This window comes from Rutilus rutilus (genome assembly GCF_951802725.1).
Source record: "Rutilus rutilus genome assembly, chromosome: 6".
Lineage (NCBI taxonomy): Eukaryota > Metazoa > Chordata > Actinopteri > Cypriniformes > Leuciscidae > Rutilus > Rutilus rutilus.
The window spans coordinates 11649493-11675404 of record NC_140214.1 but is presented as its reverse complement, the minus strand read 5'-3'; the positions used below and the strand labels follow the sequence as shown (position 1 = coordinate 11675404).

The 25912-nt window shown below is 39.1% G+C and overlaps 2 protein-coding genes across 11 annotated transcripts; one reads left to right on the top strand and one right to left on the bottom strand.

Moving 5' to 3' along the window:
• Positions 1-338: 338 nt before the first annotated feature.
• Positions 339-17766, bottom strand: cspp1b (centrosome and spindle pole associated protein 1b). 7 transcript variants are annotated; one of them, XM_084410676.1, is made up of 29 exons: positions 17451-17766; positions 17282-17361; positions 16339-16437; positions 16200-16257; positions 16017-16111; positions 15117-15176; positions 13757-13908; positions 13567-13623; positions 13351-13439; positions 12893-12986; positions 12648-12699; positions 12445-12566; positions 12269-12363; positions 11869-11962; positions 10051-10156; positions 9172-9319; positions 8929-8988; positions 8712-8824; positions 7850-7999; positions 6883-7023; positions 6261-6329; positions 6100-6160; positions 5711-5837; positions 4871-4983; positions 4583-4617; positions 3564-3624; positions 3179-3273; positions 1808-1922; positions 339-1736 (listed from the first exon to the last, which is right to left on the bottom strand). In XM_084410676.1, exons 3-29 carry the CDS (start codon positions 16435-16437, stop codon positions 1567-1569), a joined length of 2631 nt encoding a protein of 876 aa, XP_084266802.1. In that variant the 5' UTR covers positions 17282-17361; positions 17451-17766; the 3' UTR covers positions 339-1566. The 7 variants fall into 7 exon arrangements, with proteins under 7 accessions (XP_084266802.1, XP_084266796.1, XP_084266801.1 ...); XM_084410670.1 differs by having other exon boundaries at positions 340-1736; positions 12445-12569; positions 13567-13626; positions 17282-17372; positions 17451-17765; XM_084410675.1 differs by having other exon boundaries at positions 340-1736; positions 13567-13626; positions 17282-17372; positions 17451-17765.
• A 1203-nt stretch (positions 17767-18969) lies between these two features.
• On the top strand, positions 18970-25744 carry vcpip1 (valosin containing protein (p97)/p47 complex interacting protein 1). Of its 4 annotated transcripts, none has more exons than XM_084410645.1 (4): positions 18970-21764; positions 22031-22117; positions 22955-23627; positions 25119-25738. In XM_084410645.1, the coding sequence occupies exons 1-3, from the start codon at positions 19169-19171 to the stop codon at positions 23602-23604; spliced, it is 3333 nt and encodes a 1110-aa protein (XP_084266771.1). In that variant the 5' UTR covers positions 18970-19168; the 3' UTR covers positions 23605-23627; positions 25119-25738. The 4 variants fall into 4 exon arrangements, with proteins under 4 accessions (XP_084266771.1, XP_084266769.1, XP_084266768.1 ...); XM_084410643.1 differs by having other exon boundaries at positions 19019-21764; positions 22031-22120; positions 25119-25744; XM_084410642.1 differs by having other exon boundaries at positions 19019-21764; positions 22031-22120; positions 22955-25723.
• Positions 25745-25912: the final 168 nt, after the last annotated feature.

Sequence of the window (25912 nt, the reverse complement as noted above, 5' to 3'; positions counted from 1 at the left end):
TGAAAGTGGGCAGCAATTGTTGCCACTTGTCAAAAAAGTCTCAAGCTTCATTTGATAAATATACTATATTATTTTATTAATAAAATATATCTGAAATTTTAATAAACCATTTAAATGAGACCTATGATGTATGTATATGTGCATTTGTCACAGGCTTTGCTCTTGGCAGCACTATTGAATCAAAGACCTAGGATGTGGTGTGTACGTGGATCTTCTGTCTGGCTGTTCTTCTCAGCAGCACTCTAGTGTACAACAGCTTGGGGGTCATTGACAACATGGTACTGGAAAAGCTGCAGTATCCTTCCATCCTCCATACACAAACATTCACTGTAACAAAAGAATTGAAAACACTCTCATAGCATTAGTGTAATTCTTCCTGAACAGAGCTTAATATAGCTACGTTACAGAGCTGACGGAGAACATTCGTGTGAAGGCAGAAGTGAGTCGAGACGAGGCAGTTGTAGCCTAATGGTTAGAGTGTTATACTGGTAACCCGAAGGTTGCGGGTTTGATTCTCAATACCAGCAGGAAATGACTGAGGTTCCCTTGAGCAAGGCATCTAACCCCCAATCGCTCCCCGGGCACCACAGCAAAAATGGCTGCCCACTGCTCTGGGTGTGTGTGTTCACTATTCATAATATCTGTGCAGTCTCTTTAAGGGTTAAATGCAGTGGACATCTTCCGTGTATGGGTTGCCATTCTTGGACTTCACATATCATTTTAACTTTCACATCATGGCCATATTCCAGGATGGCAACAGTTCACTTCGAAGGCGTTCACGCACAGCTCGACGAAGGCTGTCCCAATTCAAAGGCTCCTTCTAATGCGGCCTGGAAATGCGCCCTTTGTTTCGTGGGCAATGAAGGATACAACAGATGGACCCTTCGAAATAAATGTTGTGATGGAACATATATCCCATGTTTTCTGGAAATGGGGTTGTATATTAGCATCCACACCAGCAGTAGATAACGTTCTTTTTATTATAAGCACATGCTGCCACTTTAAATGCGCAAGCTTTTTAAAATTTAGGTGGATTCTGATTGGCTGTCAATGTTTTTAGCAGCTGAAAAAAAATTTCCAACAATATTGTTCCTCTGAGCCATTAACATTATAGTTGTGGTAAGAACCCCACTATTCCTTTAAATCTACGATTTTCAAAACTCTTTTTTTATTATTATTATAGCTATCGTTCTTGGTATGAACAGGCCTTAAGCCTCCAAACAATCAGGAATACAGTGCTTTCAATAAGTGCTATTTATTCTGGTGAATCCTGATGTAAAAAAAAAAAAAAAAAAAACTTAGGATTTGGTTCATTACAAATATACTTTTAAAAGCTGCCATTTATAAACTACTTCTAAAAGGAATTTACATTCCTTCTGTTTTGTAAAATAAAACTCTTCACTTGATACGAATCCACCAATCAGCTTACAGAAGGGATTTTGTTATGCAGTCAAACAGCTGATCTCAGAGATTCTGTTGATCAGTCTTTTATTTGCTCAAGAGATCTTATTACATAAAATGTCCTATATATGCAGTCGTGTATGTTATAGTCCGTCCTACATCCGTCTAGAGTTCAGAGCCAGACATCAGCCTCCTAAGAGTGTCTGACGACTCCGCTCGAATCCAGGGCTCTGCAGTAGCTGTATCAATGGAACTGGGCCAGCCAGGAGACGTCAGGGTAAAACGTTCATCGCGACGACCAGCTTCATCTTCATCATCATCATCAGAGCAGCCACCTAAACACATCATAGAAATAAGTTCTGGATCTTAAAAGAATCACAGAACATTCACCGAGACAAACACACACCTGCTGTGGTGTTGTGATGACCGAAGGCTTGTAGTCTCTTCATCCTGAGAGTGTTTGTGTCTCTGATTTTCCTCAAACTGAGGGACTGCTGCTGCACCGGCTGCTTTCCTGCAGCCTAAACACATATACACTTTATTTTAGAGTTATATGGATGTCATCATATGTAAATCATATGCAAAACAAAAGATTAGGAATTATGTAGTGACAAAATCAAAACCCAATTATGTTAGTTCCTGACATTGGCTGCGTCCAAAATCGCACACTCTCGAGTAGGTATTTATTTTGAGTAACCACTTCAAATGTTTACTACAGTAGTATGAATGTATTCTGGGCATACTACATTCGCCATGTTGTCATTATCCTGTGCCCTACAGTACCAGTGTCATTCACAAATCCTCTCCCGTGGCCTTATGGGATAGTAAAGCGTCCATATGCACACTTCAGAATCTCGGCAGAAGTAGTAGGTCATCCAGATATTTTTTATTTATTCTTTTATGAGTACTGTGAACTTGAACATACTTGTTCTTTTGTCACATACTGTTTTTCGCTTACTAACCAGCCCCTCATCTGACTTTCAGGTCTATCAGACTTTCTACTATCAGGTGCATCCTGGAATGCAATCAGTATTAAAACAGTACTCAAACAAATGTATTTATAAACAAACACTACTTTTAAAAGCAAAACTAGGCAAATATAAATTGTGAACAATATTTTTGTATATAATTTTCAAGAGATGCGGATGATGTTAGTTGAGAAAAATGATGGTTCATAAATAATGCCAAAGACACCCTGTGGTGAAAATCAAGCTTTTAATGTTGTTTATATGTCTATGTGGTGTTTTTAATATGCTTTAAGACAAACCATGTGCAAATTCATAAGTCAACACCATTGCAGAGTATTTTCTCTTTAAAACTGCCAAAGACAGTCTCAAAAACGCGGTTTAAAATCGCTGGTGTTTCTGACGTCACAAACTTCCTGTATGATCGTCAATGAGTGGATCTCTGAGCTGGTGTGAGTGACTGGAGGTGGGGCTAATTTGCATATTCATAGAATCACATATACTAAATGAGGCAAGGCTGTGGTTATTTTAAGGCATGAGGAATTTTGTTGTTTAAATATATCATTTTGGTTATCAAAGATGAGTTTTAAGGGATACAATTATTGACTACAGTGGGACTTTAACATTTGCATATCATGAATTGTGTGAAATGTAGTTGAGTTCTTTGTAGCATCAGTGAGACAATTGTCCATAATATCTGTAATAATTAATCAACTGACACATGAAGAAAAAACAACTGACAATAAAATGCATGCAATTAGTCTATAAGAATTTGAAGTCACTGTACATACACATGTTTAGATGCGAATTACCTGAAGGTTTGCTAGTCTGCGTCGTTCTCGTGCAGATGGCTTAGGAGATTTCCTCTCAACATCTGGAGGAAGCGGGAAAGCAACTCCATTCTGATCTAATGTTATATAATAAATCAACAGTATGAATAAAATAAAATAAAAGAATATGCATGAGAAAGTGATATTTAACTATCAAAAACATATTGTAAAATGTTTGAAAAGTCATTTATTTTAAAGAAAAATATTAACACACATTTGTTTTTATATTTTCTTATATAATGCAAAAACATGCATACATTTTTAAGTGTGCCCTAAGTATATAAATACATTTCGGGGCCACTGTATATAATAAAATAACTTTTTTTTAATACTTATTAAACAATTAAAGAAACGTGTGTGATCCCACCGATAAATTCACTCTCTGACAGAAGCACAGATCCTCGTCCCCCCTCAAGTTCTCTGTTCCTCTGTGTGACAGGAAAAACAGAACTGCCATGTTAAACATCATTCAGTCTTAATTAGCTTTATTAGCTGGTTGTCCTGCATCCTCAATAAACAAGCTACAGTTAGTCCAAAATGCCGCCGCTAGAGTTCTTTTGTAGATCAAGAAAATATGATCATATAACACCGATTTTATCATCACTGCATTGGTTACCTATAAAGTTCTGTATTAATTACAAGGTATTGCTACTGACTTATAAAGCCCTAAACGGCTTAGCTCCAGTCTATTTAACGGATCTTCTATCGCCCTATAATCCATCGCGCTCTTTAAGATCACTAAATTCAAGGCTTTTGGTCATACCTAGGATATCCAGAACCACCAAAGGAGGGAGAGCATTTTCACATTTAGCTCCAAAACTCTGGAATAGCCTTCCTGATACTGTTCGTTGCTCAGACTCGCTCTCCCAGTTTAAAACTAGATTAAAGTCGCATCTCTTCAGCCAGGCATTCATATAATATTTTTAATCTTACAGTTCAAATTACAATCCGGCCTCTAGTTAATAAACGCCAAAGGAGAACTGGCCCCCGACTGAGCCTGGGTTCTCCCAAGGTTTTTTTTTCTCCTTTGGGTCACCTGATGGAGTTTTAGGACACCATTAGGTCACTTGATGGAGTTTTTCGGTTCCTTGCCACTGTTGCCTTTGGCTTGCTCAGTTGGGGATATTCTGGGGATATTTAATTTGATTTTATCAATCAATAAATTCCACTAGAAACAAACCTTGTTGTATTATTTTAATTTAATACTGTGAAGCTGCTTTGATACAATCTGTATTGTGAAAAGCGCTATACAAATATACTTGACTTGACTTGACTTAATGATCACATGTGCTGCTTGAGCTGCTTCTGATACCGCAGAACACAACGGAAATAACAAGCACAGGAAATAACAAGCATGTCTTACATTCATAAAACAGGAAGACTTACAGACTGCCGTGTTCTAGAAAGCGGCATAAAGGCATCTGAGAAATAGGAAAAAAAAAAGTGTTAGTTTCTGCATGAAAGATGAATTTACATAAAACCAAACATTAAAGTGAGCTCTCATTTCAGTCACAATATTTAATTGTAGCCAACTACAAATTACTTTAGTATGATTTGACCTGTTTTATAGTGAAAGAAATACCAAAATACACATACAGACACTCAAATTAATATTTATTTTAGTCATTTTAATCCTCAGCTCAGATTTATATTAGTATAACAGCCAATTCTTACCCCTGTACATGATGTCATAGGATTTCTTTGAGCTGATTGGCTCAGTGCCACGGGAGGAGGGGCCTCGAACAGGCATACGCATGCGTGCCATGTCAAACACATCCACCCTGGGCCTACAAACACACACGCAATGCAATATAATGAAAGTAATACAAATATTATAGACATAATTTATGAAAGAGTTGTGTTATTTATGTGTTATTTATAAGTGTTGCACAGTGACAATGTATTAAAGAGTTTTACTAGGCTGGAACGTCGTATTGTATTAATGTAGCCATACTAACCAATCAGCATCCAGGACCAGAACTTTTGTTTAAAGTCATATACATTTTGTGAATATGATACTTTTGGATACTTAAAGCAATTCGTATTTAAAACCTTACTTTGGCTAAGACCAGAATACATGAACTACAAGTCTGAAAAACATGTAGCCTACTTCTGTCAGCTAAGCTGCCATTTTAGTTATATTTTATTTGTGTATCTCTTTTAGATCAGTTCTGTACTCATGCAAACCTAGAAACCACTGGCCGTATTTTATGCATCATACTTCCTAAGTATCTTTCCTTCTAGACAGGAAAATTATAAACCATTAGTTTAAAAGATCACAGACAAAAAACAGCTCATTTAGTAGAACCAGTCAAAACCAGCACAAACCAGCCATGACTGGGAAAGGCTGATGCTTAAGCCTCTAAAACAGCACAACTGTAGTGACCTGCTGCTGTATTCATTCACAGTAGGTTGACGAACAGGTCAAGTGTGGCAAATTATTAACACATTCCTTCAGTGTCAGACTTAAATATTAAACAAAAATGATAAAACACTAATAACAACACACTGTACCTGTCAGTGAAGGGGGAGGGGAGAGGCTCCCACTCTGTCTGCAAGAGCTGTTCCTCCAGACGCTGTTGTTCACTGCGTAGACGTCTTCTTAACACACTCAGCTCATTAACAACCTCACTTCTGTCTTCTGAAGAGAAGACAAACAAATACAGTAAACCCTCAAAAAAGGACTTGTAAGGATGGTATTAGCTAATTTATTATAAGCAGACCAAACAAATAAATTAAAAGGTTCATAACCAGCTTGACGTTGGACTAAATGATTTTTTTAATTCAAATCTAAAATTTACATATGATTTCTGTAAGGGTCAGGTTTAGGGTTAGGGTATAGCAAATATTATTAGCTTAAAATAAAATAAAAAGTCAATAGAACATTCTCGTCGTGATATTACTCTCTGTTCTCTGATGGTTTCTGTGTTCTGGAGATGTAGGAGCCTGAAACGGAGAGAAATCCTGAAGAATATACAGAAACAAGTGAGTGAGAAGTAAACATGAGTTTTTGCAATGTTTGTTTGTTCAAGTAAATGTCTGAGTTTAATGAAGTGTTTGTTACTGTAGCGTTTGAAGGGTTGCGGTGTTTATTCTGTAAGGTAGGGATGGGAGGGGATGGCGCACGCTGAACCTATAAAAAAACAGAGTTAGTGATGACAAAACAGTCACACACACAAAAAATAATAATTCTGTAAATAAACTGATTCATGACAACTCTCTGAGTGTTTAGCATGGTAATGGATATGATGTGCTACACTGCTGCTGCTGCTGTTGGTTATTGCTGGTGCAGCTGCTGCAGAGCAAGTAAGGGACTTGCTACTGCCAATACATACACAACACGCTGCTGTGAGCTGCTAAGTAAGACAAGCTGCTGGTGTACAATATAACATATCTAAATTACCCGTAGTAGATCTATACAGCTGGTTTCTGAAAGTGTGCTGCAACTGCTTTTTGAAGTAATTGAAGGTTGAGCAACGAGCTCATTGGCTACTGATACAGCAGGAACCAATTGGCTGTGCGCTATAGAGAATGATGTGATTGCAGCAGATTGAGTCAAGGACCTATCCGCCTGTGCCATCTAGATTTTCACGACAGAAATTTGTATCTATGCTAAAACACATATTTACAGCTTATGTGAATTATAGCTCATTGAAGTAAATTCACATCCACACTCAGAGACACACCTCTTGCAGCCGTATTTGTCTCTTTTGTTGTTCCTGTTTTCGGAAAGCTGCTCTCTCTTTTTCTTCTTCTTTCTTCCTTTTCTCTGCATCCCTCCGTCTCTCCTCCGCCAGACGAACAAGTTCTTCATTCTTCAGTTTTTGCTACAAAAAAAATCATAAGTTTGCTTAAAGTCAGCGGTGATGGTCACTGAGACGGTGTAAGATCATTAGGAGTGCTTATGCACTGAAAAATGAGAGACAACAACATTTGATGCCATTTCTTTAAGCACTTACATGATGGCAAAATGTGATTTAAAGTGAACACATCTCTGTTAAATCATTCATATTTAATCAATTGTTTAGATTAGACCACGACTAGGAGATTTTGAATAATTGCTTTAGGCCACTGATATTGAAAAATTCTGTTGATAATCATTTTCTTGTTATGAAATCTATATTGAAAAACCAACAGAGGAATCCACACACCAAAACAATTCAGTGTTCAAGGTCCATTGAAAAGTAGTATTTTACGCACCCGTAACATACTTTTCATGTATAAATTGGCACAAAACTTTATGATATTTTTTGTCATTAAATATATATAAAAATTCTATAATAAACATTAAAACAAGTTCTATAATTTAATCTAAATTTATTCAAATTAAACACTAAAAACTAAAATCATTCATGTTTAATTTACATCAAATTTAAGCATCACAACATTATAATACACAGAATGAAGATGGACATTCAGTTTGAGAATTGCTAAGTTGCACATTTATCTGTGTCATTAAATTATTAGTGTTATTTTAAACATCAACGTTAAGTGAGCATTACAAAAGGTAATCTAAATATAAAAAACATGAAAAAATTAGCATGCACAATTTAATATCCAATATTGACTAATACTGAAATTGACTCTTAGCTGCTATGAGACTGATGCATCCCTAAAAAATACGACAGGCAGGAGCGCATGCGTCTGTCTGACCTCCATCTCTCTGCGGTTCCTGCTCTCCTGCTCCTCTTCATACTCTCTCCTGATTTTCTCTCTCTGTTCTGTCAGTCGTCTTTCCTCCCTCTCCTCCTCGGCCCTAATCCGCTCTCTCTCCTCCGCTTGCTTCCTTCGCTTCTCTTCCATCTAATGCCACAGACATATAAAGGAAAAAAAACATACAAAGATCATTATATTTATGGTGTTTAATTACAGGTACAGTTGTTTTAAAAAGTTTTAAAATTGAATCACAAAAAGTTTTAAAATTGAATCACATTGAAAATCTGTGATTCAATATCTAATTTAATCCTGAATATTACACTTTAGAATTGAATGAATATGAGTGTGAAGAGTCTGTATGTATATACACTACCATTCACAATTTTGGGTTGGTAAGATTTATTTTGTTTTTGAAACAAGTCTCTTATGTTCACCAAGGCTGCATTTACTTGATCAAAACTGAAAAAACTGTAATATTGTGAAATATCATTGCAATTAAAAAAATTATGTATTTTAAAATGTAGCTTATTCCTGTGATGCAAAGCTGAATTGTCAGCTTCTTTACTCCAGTCCTCAGAGTCACATGATCCTTCAGAAATCATTCTAATACGCTGATTTGGTGCTCAATTCTTAATTATGATCAATATTGAAAACATTTGTGCTGCTTAATATTTTTGTGGAATTTGTTTTCAAGATTCTTTGATGAATAGAAACTTCAAAAGAAAAGCATTTATGTGAAAAAGAATGTTTGATAAAATGTCAAAATAATGTCATGTGTCCTGACTGGATGAAAGTATTAATTTCTTCTTTAAAAAATCCTAGCGACCCCAAACTTTTGAACAGCAGTGCATGTGTGTACCTGCTGTTTCAGGTACGCTTTGTACTGATCTTGCTCCTGCAGTTGCTGGGGTGACAGCATCTGATTGAACACATTTCCTCTTGCAAACTGTGGAGTGTGTGTCTCAACAAAACCTTCAGATACAAACACATACAACTTAGTTGAGAATGTAAACATTCGCTAAAAACACATCATACATGTTTGTACTTGAACTAAAACATGTGTGCTAGCATGTTACCTGGCCTCTCCGGTATTTGTGCTGCTGCTGCATTCAAAAGGTGCATCTGCTTCAGATCAGCTACACACACACACACACACACACACACACACACACACACACACACACACACACACACACACACACACACACACACACACACACACACACACACACACACACACACACACATCATTTCTATTGCCAAAAATTCCATTACTAACAGATTAGCTGGAGATCTAAGTCATAGTAAATAAGTCATACTGATTAGATTTCCAGTGCTGTCTCTGAGTGGTGCACCACCTCCACCCCTTCCCCAGGGTTCATATGCTCTCATATCAGCATCAAGTTCTGCATCCAGTCTTCTCTTCTCCTCTCTGTCCACCCTCCTCTGTGTGGCCCGCTCCTCTATCTACCCACGGGGCACACACACATACACAAATAAACAAACTAATAAGCTGGAAGTCTTCATTAAGAAGCATTCTATTGTACTTTTCCAAGTAGAGAGTTAGACTAAACAGATAAATGCAAAACCATATTTAAAGGGATAGTTCACTCAAAAATGAAAATTGTGTCATCATTTACTCACCCTCAAGTTGTTCCAAACCTGTTTGAATTTCTTTCTTCTGCTGAACATAAAAGATATTTTAAAGAATATGGGTAACCAAACAGTTGATGGACCCCATAGTATGGAAAAAAAAATACTATGGAAGTCAATGGGGCCCATCGACTGGTTACTGACATTCTTCAAAATATCTTCTTTTGGGTTCCACTTTATTTTAAGGTGTCATTTTTACAGTGATTTAAGTACTGAGTAATATTAAGCAACTACATGTACTTACTTAGGAGGGTGAGGGTAGGATTAGGATTTGGTTGAGGGGATGTAATTATGCATAATTTACTGTTAATACTATGGTAAGTACATGTAACATACGTACTGTAACAAGGACACTGTAAAATAAAGTGTTACTTCTTTTGTCTTCAGCAGAAGAAAGAAATTCATACAGGTTTGGAACAACTTGAGGGTGAGTAAATGATGACAGAATTTTAATTTTTTGGGTGAAATATCCCTTTAACAAAGACAAACCCACTGTTGACTATGTCATAAAGACATACTGTTTAATATGCAATAAGGACACACACCTGCTGTCTGAGCTCCTCTTTATAGCTGAGTCTCTTCTTCTGCGCTTGATGTGCAGGAAACACTGAAAGACCTGAACCCACACCTTCATTCTCACCCAGAAACATCCTGAAACACACAAATAAAGTGCAAATACTCCTCAAATTAAAATGTGTATTAGCTGTCTGCATACAGGCATTTGGTTTAAAAGTGTATCTTTGATGGTGAGGAAAAAAAAGGCTGAAGAAAGTACCATAGAAAGAACAAGTTTTTGGTAATCAGGCTGAGAGTTTGGTCTGAATTGATGGTAAATGATTTTCAATTAAGGTTACAAGTTGTTGAGATAACAGTGGCACTAATGACCTCTCCTTTGATAGTGATAGTTCACCCAAAAATAGAAAATGATGTCATAATTTACTCCTTCTGATGTCATTCCAAACAACTTTCTTTCTGTTGTGAAACACAAAAGAAGATATTTTTAAGAATGTTAGTAACCAAACAGTTTTTATGCCCACTAACTTGTACCTAATTTGTTTGTATCATCTGGTTCTAACACAAGATCTTCATAAAGAAAGTAGAAGAGTTGTTGCCATTGGTTTCCTGTCATTGTTGTCAGCTGGAAATGTAATTGTCAATTCTTTTAATACGTCACAAAGTGACTCTGGAGAAACTGGATATTTTTTGTGTCTAATGCTGCGTTCCCGACAACTCGGAATTGAGATTTTTCCCACCACCTACTTTAGTCCATGAGCCAGGGGGGTCCATCGGTATCAACGGGTGGGCAAATGCTATCATTGTTTTTTGGCAAGGTATACACCCCTAGTATTAGAAAAATCACGATAGCAGTGCAGCGGTGGTAGCGAAATCACTTTTTTGAGCTCATGAAGTTACTAACCCCCTAAAATAAATTCCGTTTTTGAAATCTGGTGTATATCTGGTTTAGGCTCATGCTAGGGATATTATCAATATTCTATAATATGGTGCTTGGTATCATTGAAAAGGGGACCTTTTAGGCTTTCATTTAAGCCCAGTACTGAATCTGTCCGACAAACACAGAGGTCACATGACTTCTTTAAACCAGAAATAACACACATTTTTTCACAATTTCCGTTGTCACGTGATTTTTCTAATACTAGGGGTGTATACCTTGCCAAAAAACAATGATAGCATTTGCCCCACCGTTGATACCGATGGACCAAATTTGGGGCCCTGGCTCATGGACTACTTGTAAATGACGTCTGGAATGCCGCACAAAGTCGGACATCCGACCTGTGAACTTGGGTCAGATTAATCAACCCCGACCTCAGCGAGACATTTGACGTCACATGTCCTGCTTCCAACGAGCATAGTGTAGAGCTACCTTACGTCAAATGTAAAAAAAAAAACGTTATCATTAGATATTATACTTATACAATGATACTTTAATCATTGCTTTTTCGTCAGCTGTCAAAGCGAATGGCAGCATTTTCTTTTTTTGCCATTTAATTGACACAAAAACATGAAATGCTCTCGTTGTGTCATGGCGACATCATGTGGTCAACGTGAGCATGACATTTGACTAACTGGAACTCACTGATGTCAGAAGTAGGACATTTCAACTTGGACCTCGACGCAAACGTGTCATTATAGTACATGATAGATGGAAGAAATTATTTAAAAATATCTATTTGTCAGAAACAGGACAATCAGAAAGCTGGAAAGTTAGCTGATCCAACACTCAGACTGATGCTGGACAACTTTACCTGGTGTTAATGCCTGCTTCTAAACAACCACAAATTACAATCAGAAATGTGTTTGGAAAATTGCATTTGTGTGAGTGTGTGTGTCGGCTGCACTCTTACTGTCTGTGAGTGCTTCTGCTGTGCTCGTTGTGAGGACTGAGTGGGTGTGGCTCTCCTGATGATGTTGGAAAAGAAACTCCCGCTATTGGGCCATCTGTGGAAACACACACACTCATGATGTAGCAGTGGGAATCATATGCTGAACGCGTTTAAAAACTGGTTTTCATGCTGAATGTATTCAACTGGTTTTGCTGCAGGATCCAGAATACACAACACAGTGCCAACATTGTTTACAGCACCAAAGTAAACAAAAAGTCCTTAAAAATTTACACTGAAATGCATTAATGTTGATGGTTTCATGCTCTCATCAGCCAATAATTTACTGCACAAAACCATGTTCATCTTCATTGCAAGTAAACTTATATTTAATGTAGTCTGTTGGGTCATAAGTGTGTCTTACAGGCTCTGCTGGGGCTCAGCAAACTCTCAGAATCATTATTTGGAGTCTTATAGGCATCTGCAAGGAATGGGAGGTGAGTGGGGATAAACGGCATCCTGTAGAAAGAAAAAATGTTTGTGAGTTTAAAGTACAGCATGTGTGAATGTGTTTTTGTACTTGTGTATATCAATGCATACCTCCATGGAGACAGAGGGTCTGTCCTGTATTGCAGAAGACCCTCAGGAGGCTCGACAGTGTCCAGGTGGAAGATGTCATCCCTAGGTTGCTTTCTGTATGCGGGCGCCTCACTCACATAGAGCTGCTTTAAAGGAACAGACCAGAAAATCAACTCAAGAACATCACCAAATATGTGCACATTCACAAACACACACCTTGTTACCTTTTTCTCAGCATCTGTTACTCTCGCAACTCTCAGGTCCAGTTCCTTTTCCCTAAAAACAGTTGAATTACAAGTAGTTCATGAAAGCTGCATAAACATGCAGCCTCTTTTATGATCCATGAAGAAAGAAGTCCGGTTTGTAACATCATGAGGGTGAGTAAACGATGTCAGAACTGTAATTTTCGGGCGATTTATCCATCAATCAACCAAATACACCAGTAAGACAATTTTGCATGAACACACACCTCCTGCGACTCTGTTTCTCTGCAATTTGTTCTTGTAGTTCACGTCTATAATGCTCCTTTCTCCTCTTCAGTGCGGACTCCAGATCTGTTGCACCTGTCAATCAAATTCAGCCATGTCAGAAGCCTGAGCATCAGTTAATGTGAGATAAAGGGATAGTTCACTCAAAAATGAAAATTCTGTCATCATTTACTCACATTCATGTCGTTCCAAACCTGTATGACTTTCTATCTTCTGCGGAACACAAAAGAAGATATTTGGAGAACATTAGAAACCAAACAGTTTTGGGAACGACATGAGGATGAGTAAGTAAGTGATGATTCATTTTTTGGGCGAACTATCCCTTTAAAATCAAGTCAGAATCAATCTCAATTGAATGAAGTATCACTTCTTCAATTATTGAGCCAATCAAAACAGTAACAAGGACCTCGAACCAATCAGAATCGCAATACTGAATTACCTATTAGGATTCCAGTGGTGAAAACTGTGTCCTGACTGGCCCCAGATACAGATCTTTCATTGGCTTGGGTCGCAACTGATGCCGACATTCTACAGTGAAAGAGCAGTGATAAATGTGGGCCCAAACCATTCTGCCATTCAAAATACTAATAAATAAAAGCGGCCAGCTTGCCAATACTGTAAAAGAAGACATTTAATCCGTGTATGTGTCTTTTACCTGTTTCTGTGCTGTAGTTTGCTCGTGTGATGCCCTGTCTCTGTGTACAATTCTTCTCTTCTTATGAGAAAGACAGAGATAAAGATAATACCATTAATATATACAATCAAAATAAATAATATACAAAAAAATCAGTCCATAGAGAACACGAAATGAGTCACCAATTCTAAACATCTCTTCCTCTCCTCACCTGTTTGCTGTCCTGGTGTCTCTCTCTTTCTGATGTCGTCTCCCTTGTAAAAGTATGAGTTCTTCATCACTGCAGTCTTCCTCAGAGCTACACACACCCCATCCCAGACCACACACCTCTGTAAGGGTGGCCACATTCCGCACACGGACCGTCTGAAAAAGCGAGCAAGCTTTTTGTGAGTGAGAGACTTGCCCATACAAAACAGAACTCTGGGAGAATCATGGTACAGTAATAATATCCGATGGTAATATCATGGTAATTTATGATACAGTAACAGATGATGAGGCTTTTCTTATGGGCAGACAGATATCAGAAAGATCGGACAATGGGGAGTTGGGTACACAGTATTTACCGTTTATGTACAAAAACTTCATGTACTTTTTAGTAGATGTGAGAAATATTGCGTTAAATAAAATCAAAATACATTTAGCTTTACTGAGTATCAGAATAGTCAGGTGTCCTGCATGACAGCACTGATCTCAGCGATAGGGGAGAGCAACAGATTTAGAAGGGAACTCTCAACCTCACAGAACAGTAACTGTGCAGTACCTTGTGAAAAAGAAGTGACCATTTTAGAGGGTTCACACACAGGCCTCTGTTCGGGCTAATTCAAAGTTGTTTATGATCAAAGTTATACAACTCCAATTTAAGTTACTTTTAACTTTTACATTGAATGTCAAGTCTGTGTTTTAGCAAAAAAAAAAAGGTTATGTGTCCAAAAACACGTACTGAGTAGGAGTTAACATGACATAGGCTAAATCGTTTACATCTCTGGTTCACCCCAAAGATAAAACCTTACAGTAATATCACAAAATCATGTATTCCATAAGTATGTAATCATGTCAGTGCAATTTAGACAAGTCCAATGGATTCATAGACCCAGAAAACATGGGGTTAGACACCAAGATTACTTGGCTAGATCAAATAATGAAGGAGTTAGGATATTTTAAGGGACGCCATCTTGAAAATTACCATACACCTTTCTAGTGGTCAAACTTTGGTAAACTTTTAGTATGTTATTAAGGACACCTAATACTACAAAAAACAGCTGAGAAACCTTTTGTTAGAATTTTTTTAGGGTTAGGTGTTTTTTTTATACCACATATGCAGCCGCCTATTAGCATACTTATTAAAAATGTACTTATTGTGGAAATAATATCCCTAAAAAGACTATTAAGTGTGAACCTGAATGTAATGCTTTCTAAAACTTTTATGAAAATGAAAATGTGTTATAGTTTAAATTTATATTAAATGTAATTAGTTGAACTTAAAAGAGCTTTTTTGGATCATAACCCTAAACTGATAAGGCATATACAAGGAGGGAAACACAAACAATCAGGCTTTGGATCCAGTACTGTACCCTGGGTATTCTTCTTCTCTCTGGAACTGTGTGAACGTCACCAGCATCCCAGTGATCTTTCTGCAAGAGACACATAGACAGTGAGAAATTAAGATTGGATCTCATTCACTAAGTGTGCATGCACACAAATGTGTGTGTAAAATCTACGTACAAGCGTTTTTACAAACAAATCATGATTCACCAATAACATTTGTACTAAATATTCTACATTTATAAAAAATGTAGGAACTACTGAAACCACACCTACTTTATGTGGCTTCATAATCGTGTTAAGATGAAATTGTATACATAGATAAGATATTTAATCTTAAATATATTCCATCATATACAGTGGAGTAAAAAAAAAACTATGTTACAGCTTGAGCTGTGAGATTTCTCTGTATAATAACAATGCAGATGCGTGTATGTACAGCTAACTAATGAGACATCTATAATCTGGGTCTGTATAAAAGGTGTTCAATGTGTATTCTGATTTTGAGGCACGCTTGGCATTGCTTGAGGATCTTTCTGCGTGTGCTCTCAGACAGGAGCGCATATTTAGAGAGCGTCATATGTTTGCTGAGAGTGACGAAAGGCTGGAAAGGAAAGTGCAGAAAGCCCTTATATGGAAATGGTTTGGGCATGTTTTATACAACTGACTAACCTCAAACATGCAGCTGCTCATTTAGAATACTCCAAATCTATTAATATTAGAACGAGGTTCAGAATAAATGAATGTGCTTAAACACGTTTCAAGAGAAGTTCTCCTGTGTGAACAAATATGAAATTATCCATGCAATTATTTCTGAAAAAGACTCACTGTCTTTGAATATTGACGTTTTAAGATCTTAAAGGTCCTCGTTGAAGACATTTGGGACAAGGCGCAAGTGTGCATGTATGTATACTGTAAGTGTGTCTCACCTCTGCCATGTATTTCCTGTAATCTTTCCTGAGCTCTTCTTGCAGTTTGTGTTTCTTTCTCTCATATTCATCTCCGAGCGGCAGACTCAATCCATCTACACGTTGAAATTACACATACACACCTTTAAAACCAGGTATGTATATAACAGAAATTAAATTACAACCTTATTGACAGAGCTGTACCTTGCTGACTTGTGCATGGAGAGATGTTCTCTTTCTGGAGAACATGGCCTGTCCGCCTCTGATGCATCAAACAAATGAAACGACATTACAATGATGACCAATCAAAAATGCTTTCATTATCCCCATCACCAACTCTCACCCTCATCTCCATGTAAGGGGGCTCCTGTTCCAGACAGGCCTTCTCTTCTGCTATCTTCGTCTTCTGATCTTCAAGAAACTTCTCCAATACCTCATCCATCTGGAATACATCCAAATATAAAAGCAAAGCATATCAAACATAAACAGCGCCACCTGTAGATGCATATAGCTTATTATTCATAAACAATATGTGCAACAATTTACAATAAGGTCCCACGAGTTTATGATAATGCATTAACAAACATCAACTAACAGTGAGCAATACATCTGTTACGGTATTTATTCAACTTTGTCAATGTTACTTAGTAAATAAAAGTACTGTTCATTGTTAGCTCAGCTGCATAAGATAATATTAACAGATATAACTTTTGATTTTACTTAGTCTGACTTATTAGTAAATGTTGAAAATGAAACTTTAACTAAGATTAATAAATGCTTTATATGTATTTTCTATTGTAAGTTCAAGTTAACTAATGTTAACAAATGGAACATTACAGTAAAGTGTTACTACAATATCTATAAAAAATAACTATAGTAACAGTAAGTAAAGCTTTATTTATAACATTGTTTACAAAATGCTTTACAGAAGGCATATTGTATACACATGATATGAAAGTAGATACAAGAAAATACAATTATTATTAACCATGAAAAAAGAAATTAAACACAATAAGCAAGTAAACAATTAAATAAAGAAATGCATATAAAATGCAAAGTTTAGATCATATAGTTGGTGTTATGACTGCAAATCCATAATAGATTTATACTGGGTAGAATTTCATTGAATCTAATTCAATGACATTGAAACATCTTTAGGTAAGGAATGCATGGGTGTGCAAATACTTATGAACCAGCCTTACAAACTATTTCTATAGGAACCATGCATAACCTCTGATGCATGCATACATATTACACACCGAGAGACAAAGTGCAATCACACACACCTCTCTGTAGAACTCCTGGTGCTGAAACTCTGAAGTTTAATCCTCGGTTGGCACGACTCTGAATCTGAATCTGAATACATCTGTTCTTCCACTCCACAAAAGAACCATTTGATCAGATCACACCGATATCAGACATGTTAATAACGTGACTTAAAGTGTGTTTATTTACCTTGAATCTAAGGTATTAGCTGATGCAAACTCTATAGCGAACTAATAATCTCAACAGAAAATGTACTGTTCTCGTTTCATTGGGGAAAGGGAATAAATATGTCATCTGATATTTGGATCTGTTCATATATTGAAAATAATCAAATGTAAAAAAAAAAAAAACGGTATATTTATAGTATTTGATTGCCCTGATCTCTGGCCACCGGTCACATTGGAAAGACATAAACAACAGAGCGCCGTTTTCCCATAGACAGTATGCGTTTTCCTCACTTCCTCTCTTCCGCTATTCCTGTTTCCTCTCGCTGCTGCTGACTTATATAACTCTCGGATAGGCAGAAGCGGAAAAACGCTGTTCGGTCGTGACGTTTTCTAGGCCAACCCGGAAAAGGCCTTGAAATTAGAATAAAGGTTTTGAATTTATGAGAAAAATTAATTAAATTTCCTTCCTTCTTACCCTCTCTCTCTGTTCATTGCACACACGTACCGTTTCGTGTGTGTGTGTGTGTGTGTGTGTGTGTGTGTGTGTGTCATTTCTGTAAAAAAAAAAAGAAAAAAGAAAATCTCACGTATACTTTATATTAACTATGTGGATTTCTAATAAACTCACTCTTCATGGATGAGTTTTTTTTTTCTCTAAAAGTAATTAACATTTCCTCCACATTATGTATTATGATTTATGTAATGTTAATTATGTTATGGCGTTCTGTACCCTAATGAAAATTACATTTTAAACTTTTGAATTGATGATAAACTGACCAACTAATATTGAAGACTCATTTTATAGCTCGCTCTTTATTGTACTGTTTTGTTTAGGCTACTTATGAACACTTTTTGCATAATTCGTACGAATTAATGATTGTTAGGCTACGTACAACATGAAAATTATATTCAAAGGTGACATTCTTATGAACATTCCTCTGCATGGAAAATTATGTATTAGGTTTCATAGCGTTCTGTAATGAAAATTACTATTTCAAACTACCAACTTCTTTAAAGCTATTTATTACTAGAATTTTTACTATTTTCTTTGGTTTCTCATTACTGTTGTTAAAAAAAAAAACCGTATTGTGAAAATGCTTAAATATTCGATCACATCATAATAAATTATTATAATTTGACATGGCCTATATATCTCAACATTATTTTTAATTCTTCAGCCAGTGAACTTTAAGCATTCGTTTGTTACAGAGAAAGAGAAATAAACAATCTATGATTATTACATTGATCCTGTTATTTCTAAAACAACTGCAGTTTATTCTCACGCCCATATAAAGACTGCTGAACTCAATAAACACAACACAACCTTTGGCCTTCTTTGTATTGTGGATATTGTAGTTTTGTTAAAGTCAGTTTTATAATATCTTCGTCGTATTCGTCTATGGTCGTATATCGTATGCTACGTCCCAGCCCTAGGGCACTTAATAAATAAAAGACAACTCAATCATTTAAAAAAAAATATTAGAATGCCTTTTACTTATTCTTTTTTTTTTAAATAATGTCGTTGCAAGACCTCTAGACCTGTGACGATTGTGAACAACAATTCCCAGCATGCTTTGTGCTCCCCACAGGGTCACGCTGTGTTACAGATCTGCTTCCGTGTTGTGTTTGTTACTGGAAAACAGAAACTGCGTGAGGTGACATAATTTTCTATTGACCGTCACTGATTAGACAGCGATGCTTTTGTAAACCGCTGCGTCAGAAGAGATATCAGATTGGACTATGTCGTTGATTCCGGGCTCAAAGCAGAAGGACAGGCGCATTTTATGCGGGATGTGCCCGGACCCGCAGTGCCAGGCGAAGCTCTTCTTCCCCGCACACACCTCCATGAGCATCGAGTGCACTGAGTGCGGCCAGAGACACGAGCAGAAGAATCTCGCGAATGTGGAGGAAGTGACTGACCCAGATGTAGTGCTTCATAATTTACTGAGAAATGCTTTGCTGGGTGTGCCAGGCCCTCCTAAAAAGGGCTCAGAGCTGGTGAAAGTGATGGGACTGTCCAACTATCACTGCAAGCTGCTGTCACCCATCCTCACCCGCTATGGCATGGACAAACAGACAGGCACTGCCAAACTCTTGAAGGAAATGAACCAGGGAGACATCTTTGACTGCTCACTTCTTGGGGACCGTGCATTTCTCATCGAGCAAGAGCATGTGTCCACCGTTGGGTATGGACGGGATCGGTCAGGGAGCCTGATCTACCTGCATGACACTTTGGAGGAGATCAAGAAAGCAAACTTGAATAGAGAGTGTCTTATTCCCGTGCATGTGGATGGAGACGGACACTGCCTGGTCCACGCCGTGTCCAGGGCGTTAGTTGGACGTGAGCTGTTCTGGCATGCCCTTCGAGAGAACCTAAAACTCAATTTCAGTCAGTACCTTGTTCGCTACAAAGCTCTTTTCCAGGACTTTATAGATGCAGCAGAATGGGAAGACATCATTAACGAGTGTGACCCGTTGTTTATCCCTCCAGAAGGCGTTCCTTTGGGGCTGCGGAACATCCACATATTCGGCCTGGCAAATGTACTGCACAGACCCATAATCCTATTGGACTCACTGAGCGGCATGCGCAGCTCGGGCGATTACTCCGCCACCTTCTTGCCGGGCTTGGTTCCAGAGGAGCATTGCAGAGGAAAAGATGGCACTCTGAACAAACCCATCTGCATCGCCTGGAGCAGCTCTGGCAGAAATCACTATCTGCCCCTAGTGGGCATCAAGGGCGTAGCTTTGCCCCGTTTACCTGCTGCGCTGCTCCCGAAAGCTTGGGGTGTTCCTCAAGAGCTGATTCGCAAATACGTGAGTTTGGACTCCAGTGGAAGCTGTGTGATCGGGGGAGACCGGAGCCTGCAGGATAAGTACCTGCTGCGGCTCGTCGGCGCAATGGAGGACGTCTTCATGGACAAGCACGGTATCCACCCCGCTCTTGTCGCCGACGTCCACCAGTACATATATCGACGCACTGGAGTGATCGGCGTGCAGCCGGAGGAGGTCACAGAAGCGGCGAAGAAATCCGTTCAGGAGGGCCGTCTCCACCGCTGCCTTGTCTGCAATGCCCTTTCTGAACTCCACGTGCCAGCGGAGTGGCTCATCCCGGGAGGGAAACTCTACAACTTGGCCAAGTCGACTCATGGGACGCTGCGAGCGGACAAGAACTACAGCTTTCCTTTGAATAGTTTGGTCTGTTCCTATAACCCAGAAAAAGATGTGCTCGTGCCTGACTACAAACTCAGTTCGCTCGCGGCCTGCACCTGGTGTCACGGGACCTCGGTGCGACGCGTTCGTGGCGACGGCTCTGTAGTCTATTTGGACGGAGACCGTACCAACACTCGCTCGCAGGGTGGGAAGTGCGGCTGTGGGTTCAAGCACTTCTGGGAGGGGAAGGAGTATGAAAATCTTCCCGAAGCCTTCCCCATCACTCTGGAGTGGGCCGGCCGTGTGGTGCGAGAGACCGTTTACTGGTTCCAGTACGAAACGGATCAGACGCTCAACAGCAACGTTTACGACGTGACGATGCGACTCGTCACGAAGCACTTCCCCGGTGAGTTTGGCAGCGAGATCCTAGTCCAAAAAGTTGTGAACACCATTTTGCATCACACCGCCAAGCGGAGCCAAGACGAGTACAATCCGGTTGCCATCGAAGGTGCTCACGCGCAGGACGGGGAACACGGGAGTGAATCGGCCTCACGTCCTCCAACTAAAATCATCCTGACGGGACAGAAGGGCAAAACCCTGCATAAAGAGGAGCTGGTGATGAGCAAAACTGAGAGGGTCTTGCAGCACAGCATCAGCGAGCAGGCAGCCCTCTCCCAGCGCCGCAGCACAGACCGCGTGCGCCAGCAGGATCCTCGCCCCTCATCTCCTTCATCTTCATCATCCTCTGCTCCTCCCACGCCCACCAAAGTGCCACCCACCAGCGGAGAGAAGAAGATACGTGTAACAACCAGCGATGGCCGGCAAGCCATGCTCACGCTGCAACCGCACACCACCTACAGTGATCTCCAGAACTCCATCATCCAGGTCTTCAACTTGTCGTCCGGACAGTTGTGCATCCGACACGGCTTCCCCCCTCGAGAGCTGCCCCCACCCCGTCCTGAGGACCAGAACCAGCCAGTGGCACTCCAGCATGGCGACCGCATCTCTGTGGAAGCGCTGAAAGAGAGCTCACCCGATACTCCCGTGACCCAGACCCAGACCCACACTCACGCACCACAAACTCACACTCACTCTGACACACACCTCAGTCGCACCAGTAGCAGGGAACTTCAGGACAACATTGACCTTGAGATGTCATCACTCTGTCTCCTGGCAGCACTCATGGGTAAGAAACACCCTTCTGTAAGTGATATGCTTTTTGAAATTACAGTACGATTGACTGTCTCATACTAGAATCAGCGTCTACATGAGCTCTTTTATGTACTTAAGTATGTGTGCTTTTTGTCTCTTTGACTCAAACTTATCGCTGTAATATCAGAATTCTTCTTCTGTAATTTGAGATTCTGCTCTCTTTCATCAGTTCTGCCTAAACCTTGTATGTGAGACCTGAATCTGTTGATTTGATGTCTTGTCTCTTCCTCTTTCTTTCAGGTGAAGATGTCTGGTCCTATGCTAAGAAACTGCCTCACCTGTTCCAGCAAGGAGGAGTCTTCTACAATATTGTGAAGAAAGACATGGGTAGTCTGTTATTTTTTCCTCTTTCTCACACACAGTTTCAATTCAGTTTATAAAATTCCAAACTGTGCTTTATTGGCATGAGACAGAATATTACCACAAGTATTTGCAAAAGCAATATTGTCAATAGGATGGGATTTGAGAAATGGTTCTTATCAAAACTGGTTCTATTTTTCTAAATATACAGAATCATTTTCATGGTTTGTGATGTGGAACTTGACCCTCTGTTAACTCAGATCTTTGTTTTTCTGCCTCTGGCTGAGAGATGCATATTGTGCTTCATCAGATTCTAGAACATCTAACCGTTCACATGATCATTGTCACAAATTTATTTAATTTGATTAGTGACCTAGAAATAGCTCAGAATCTGAAATATTTCTTATTTAAAAAAAATAAAATTGTATTTATATATAATTTTTTATTTATTTATTTTGTACAAATGTGTGATAGGCCTACTAAGTCAAAAACATATTTCAATACTTTTTTATAACTTTTTTGTGTTGTTGTGTTGTGTTTTATTATATTGTTCCACAAAAATGTGTATTTTGTGATACATATTGTTATCGTATCTAAGGATATGGCAAACATTTGTCAAATTAAACTGAATAAAAAAAAAATTCTTAAATTGTTTGTAATTGTGCAAATAAATAACATTTGTGCAAAAATTGCAATATAATATTTATAGTATTAAAAAAAGCGAGTATCAATGAAGCAATCATGTAGCAAAAGTAGCTATCAATTTAGAAGGTGTGTAATATCATAATTTAGAAGGTTTGTAATATCAATGTATGTTTTGTTTTTTCGTATGAATATACTAATATTCTCAATTTCTGTGTTAAGGTCTGTTGGACGGGAAGCACTGCACACTGCCCCACTTGTCGGGTAAGACGTTTGTGTTCAATTCATCAGAGGAGCGTTTGGAGCTGTGTGTGGACACAGCCGGTCATTTTCCAGTGGGCCCTGACGTGGAGGAGCTCGTCCAGGAGGCCCTTTCCCAACTCCGCTCAGACGCAGCCTCCCGTAGCCACGAGGGAAGCCCCGCCCACAGCCTGCGATTGGGCGCCGGTGGTGCGGTGCGCAAGAAAGAGCAGAACGTCACTGCCTTCCAGGGCAAAGGTCACTCCTTGGGTTCCGCCCCTCCTGAACACCCACCAATCAGGCGGCAACACAGCAGCGGTGTGGATCTCAGCAGCAGCGTTCGCGACGAAGGGTTAACGTTGTCAGGGGAGGATTTGGTGCGCGTGGCCCCGGGCATGCTCACTTTACGGGAGGGCCGCGGCATGGGGCTGGAGCCCGCCGTGATCGAGGCCCAGCGGCAGCGCCTCCAGGAGATGGTCTCAAACATACAGGCGTCCATGGACAAACACTTGCGCCAGCATGCAACACCTAGGCATGATGGGGAGGAAGAAGAGACTCCTGACAAACAGGAGGAGATGGAGAGTCATGGGGCGGAGCCTCCCAGCACCTTTGAGCCCATGGACCAATCCTGATGCTTCATTACCCTTACAGCAGAGTGAGCTTCCTGGCATAACACACATACACACACACACACACTGTGATCCGACTAATATAAGGGTGCAGCCGATTTACTAACGTAAGTGTCTTTTTAGTGCAAAACGCATTCCTTATATTCTCAAAGTCTTAAGATGTGAAATTTGAAGTGATTATTTAGGGTAGCGAGTGTTGGCTTTCATCCACTTAAAATATATACATGGTGCACACACTAATTTATTGCAAGAGATCAACTAAAAGTGAAAATTCTGTTATTCCTTTACTCGCCTCATGTCGTTCCAAACCTGTACGACTTTCTTTCTTCTGTGGAACACAAAAGAAGATATTTTGAACCGTTTTTGTGCATATAATGAACATTGGACCCTATTGGCTTTCTTAGTATGGACAAAGCAAAACTAAAATTTCACAGAAGAAAGTATGTCAGAATGGCATGAGGGTGAGTAAATTATGACCGAATTTAAATTTTTGGTTGAATTATCCGATCGCCCTTGAGCTTTGCTTGTATGCAGATGCATAGTACTTATATAATCAAAGTGCACTTTGACCCTCATTGCTGGATTCACGGCTCTGTTATCAACATAATTACAACCTAATTCTTCACAATCAAATTTGAAACTGTCTCACTGAGTTTAAACGTCAGCCCTGTGTGCACTTAGTAGTGGCCGGTGGAACAAACCAGGTGTCAGCTCAGTGATGTAGTCATCTTTTGCACTTCTCTACCCTGTATTACCCACAATGCATTGCTGTCTATCCAAAGAACACTACGTGGGTAAAAGCCTGGAAAAGAGTTCTAGCAGCATTTCACATTCACTTAAACGTCCCACTACAAACTTAGAGCTCAGAAACCTCTCTCAGCAGGTCAGCATGGAGTATCCGTAGATCTGAGAGCAAGTTTCTGTTCTGAAATCTCCGATTGGCCTTTGAACTCTTGACAGTGTTGCCCAGAGTCGTTCAGGCTCATTATTTGGTTTTGTTGTGCCCTTTTGCATGTCCTTTCTTCTTCGAACACTGTTCAGTACAAGACAATTCCAACAGGTTTACTTAGTATCGGAATGTAATGTAGATTTCGGCTAAATCCAAATGGAAAGTAGCAGAGTTGGTGATACTTTCAGGATATTCTGATTTCAGCGCTGTGGTAATATTGTTATAAGCTGTGTTAGGCCATAATAAAATGCTGAAGTATAGGGCAATGTGTGTCAAGGACGGTTTGAGTTCAGAAAAAAATTCTAAACAGATTTTCTTGTCACCTTGGCAACTGATTCAGATAAACCAAAAATAAATGACAGTAAAACTGATTACTAGAGCTCTTGATTTTTGTGCTTCGGTCACTGGGTAGAACATAAAAGCAGATGGAAAATCCTAGAGATTGTTGACCTCCGTTTATATCTATTGAAACTTTGCTGAGCTGTTGCATTTAACACGATGTTGCCAAAAAAACACAGGTGATCAAACCTGTTATTAACAGCCTTAACGAGTCTTCTACCCTCCCCAGCTCTGATCTGCAGTGTTTGTGCGTGACACTTCTCCCAATGGTGCCGTATGACAGAGGATCCGAGAAGGATAAACTGGAGTATTGGAACGAGGCCTGACTTTGGTCAAAGGCCAAGTGAAGCATGATGTTGTTAGAGGCCCTGATGAGCTTTTGCATTTTAAAAGATTTTTTTTTTTTGTTAAGTCGGCAGCATTTATACCAGAGCACTTTTCTGTGTGGGCGTGTTTATTAGCTCTTGAAAATAATTGATATTGTTGGTGTAAAGAAGAGCAGCACAAAGAGATGTTTTACTGCTTCACGTAACAGACTCAAGCGCAGGTTGTTTCTCTGTGACTGCTGCCCTCCTGATATATTGTATTCCAGTGTACAATAGTGGTATATATTGTATTATACTTTCATCTGTACAGATATTGAATCTGTTTTGTTTGTTTTTTTCCTTCTGGATTGTTTCTCCTCTGTTTTTCAATAAAACAGTTGGATGTTTCTACAACAGCTGAATCTGCTGTTTGCATGCTTGATTACTTTTCAGCTTAACAACAATAAAGTTATTCCATCTGTATGAAACGATGTGGTCACTGTTTCTGAATCACTTTCTCACACAAAGCTAGTGGTGTTTTTAGTTATCTCTAATAGGTCACAAATGGACCACATCTATTTTAATTAGTGGTAACACTTAGCCTAACTACTAGGGTTCTGTATGTTAACACTGAATGTTACTGTATACTAACATAAAATAACAATGAATGATACTTTTCATCTTGGTTTATTTTAAATTCTACACACTGCTGTTCAAA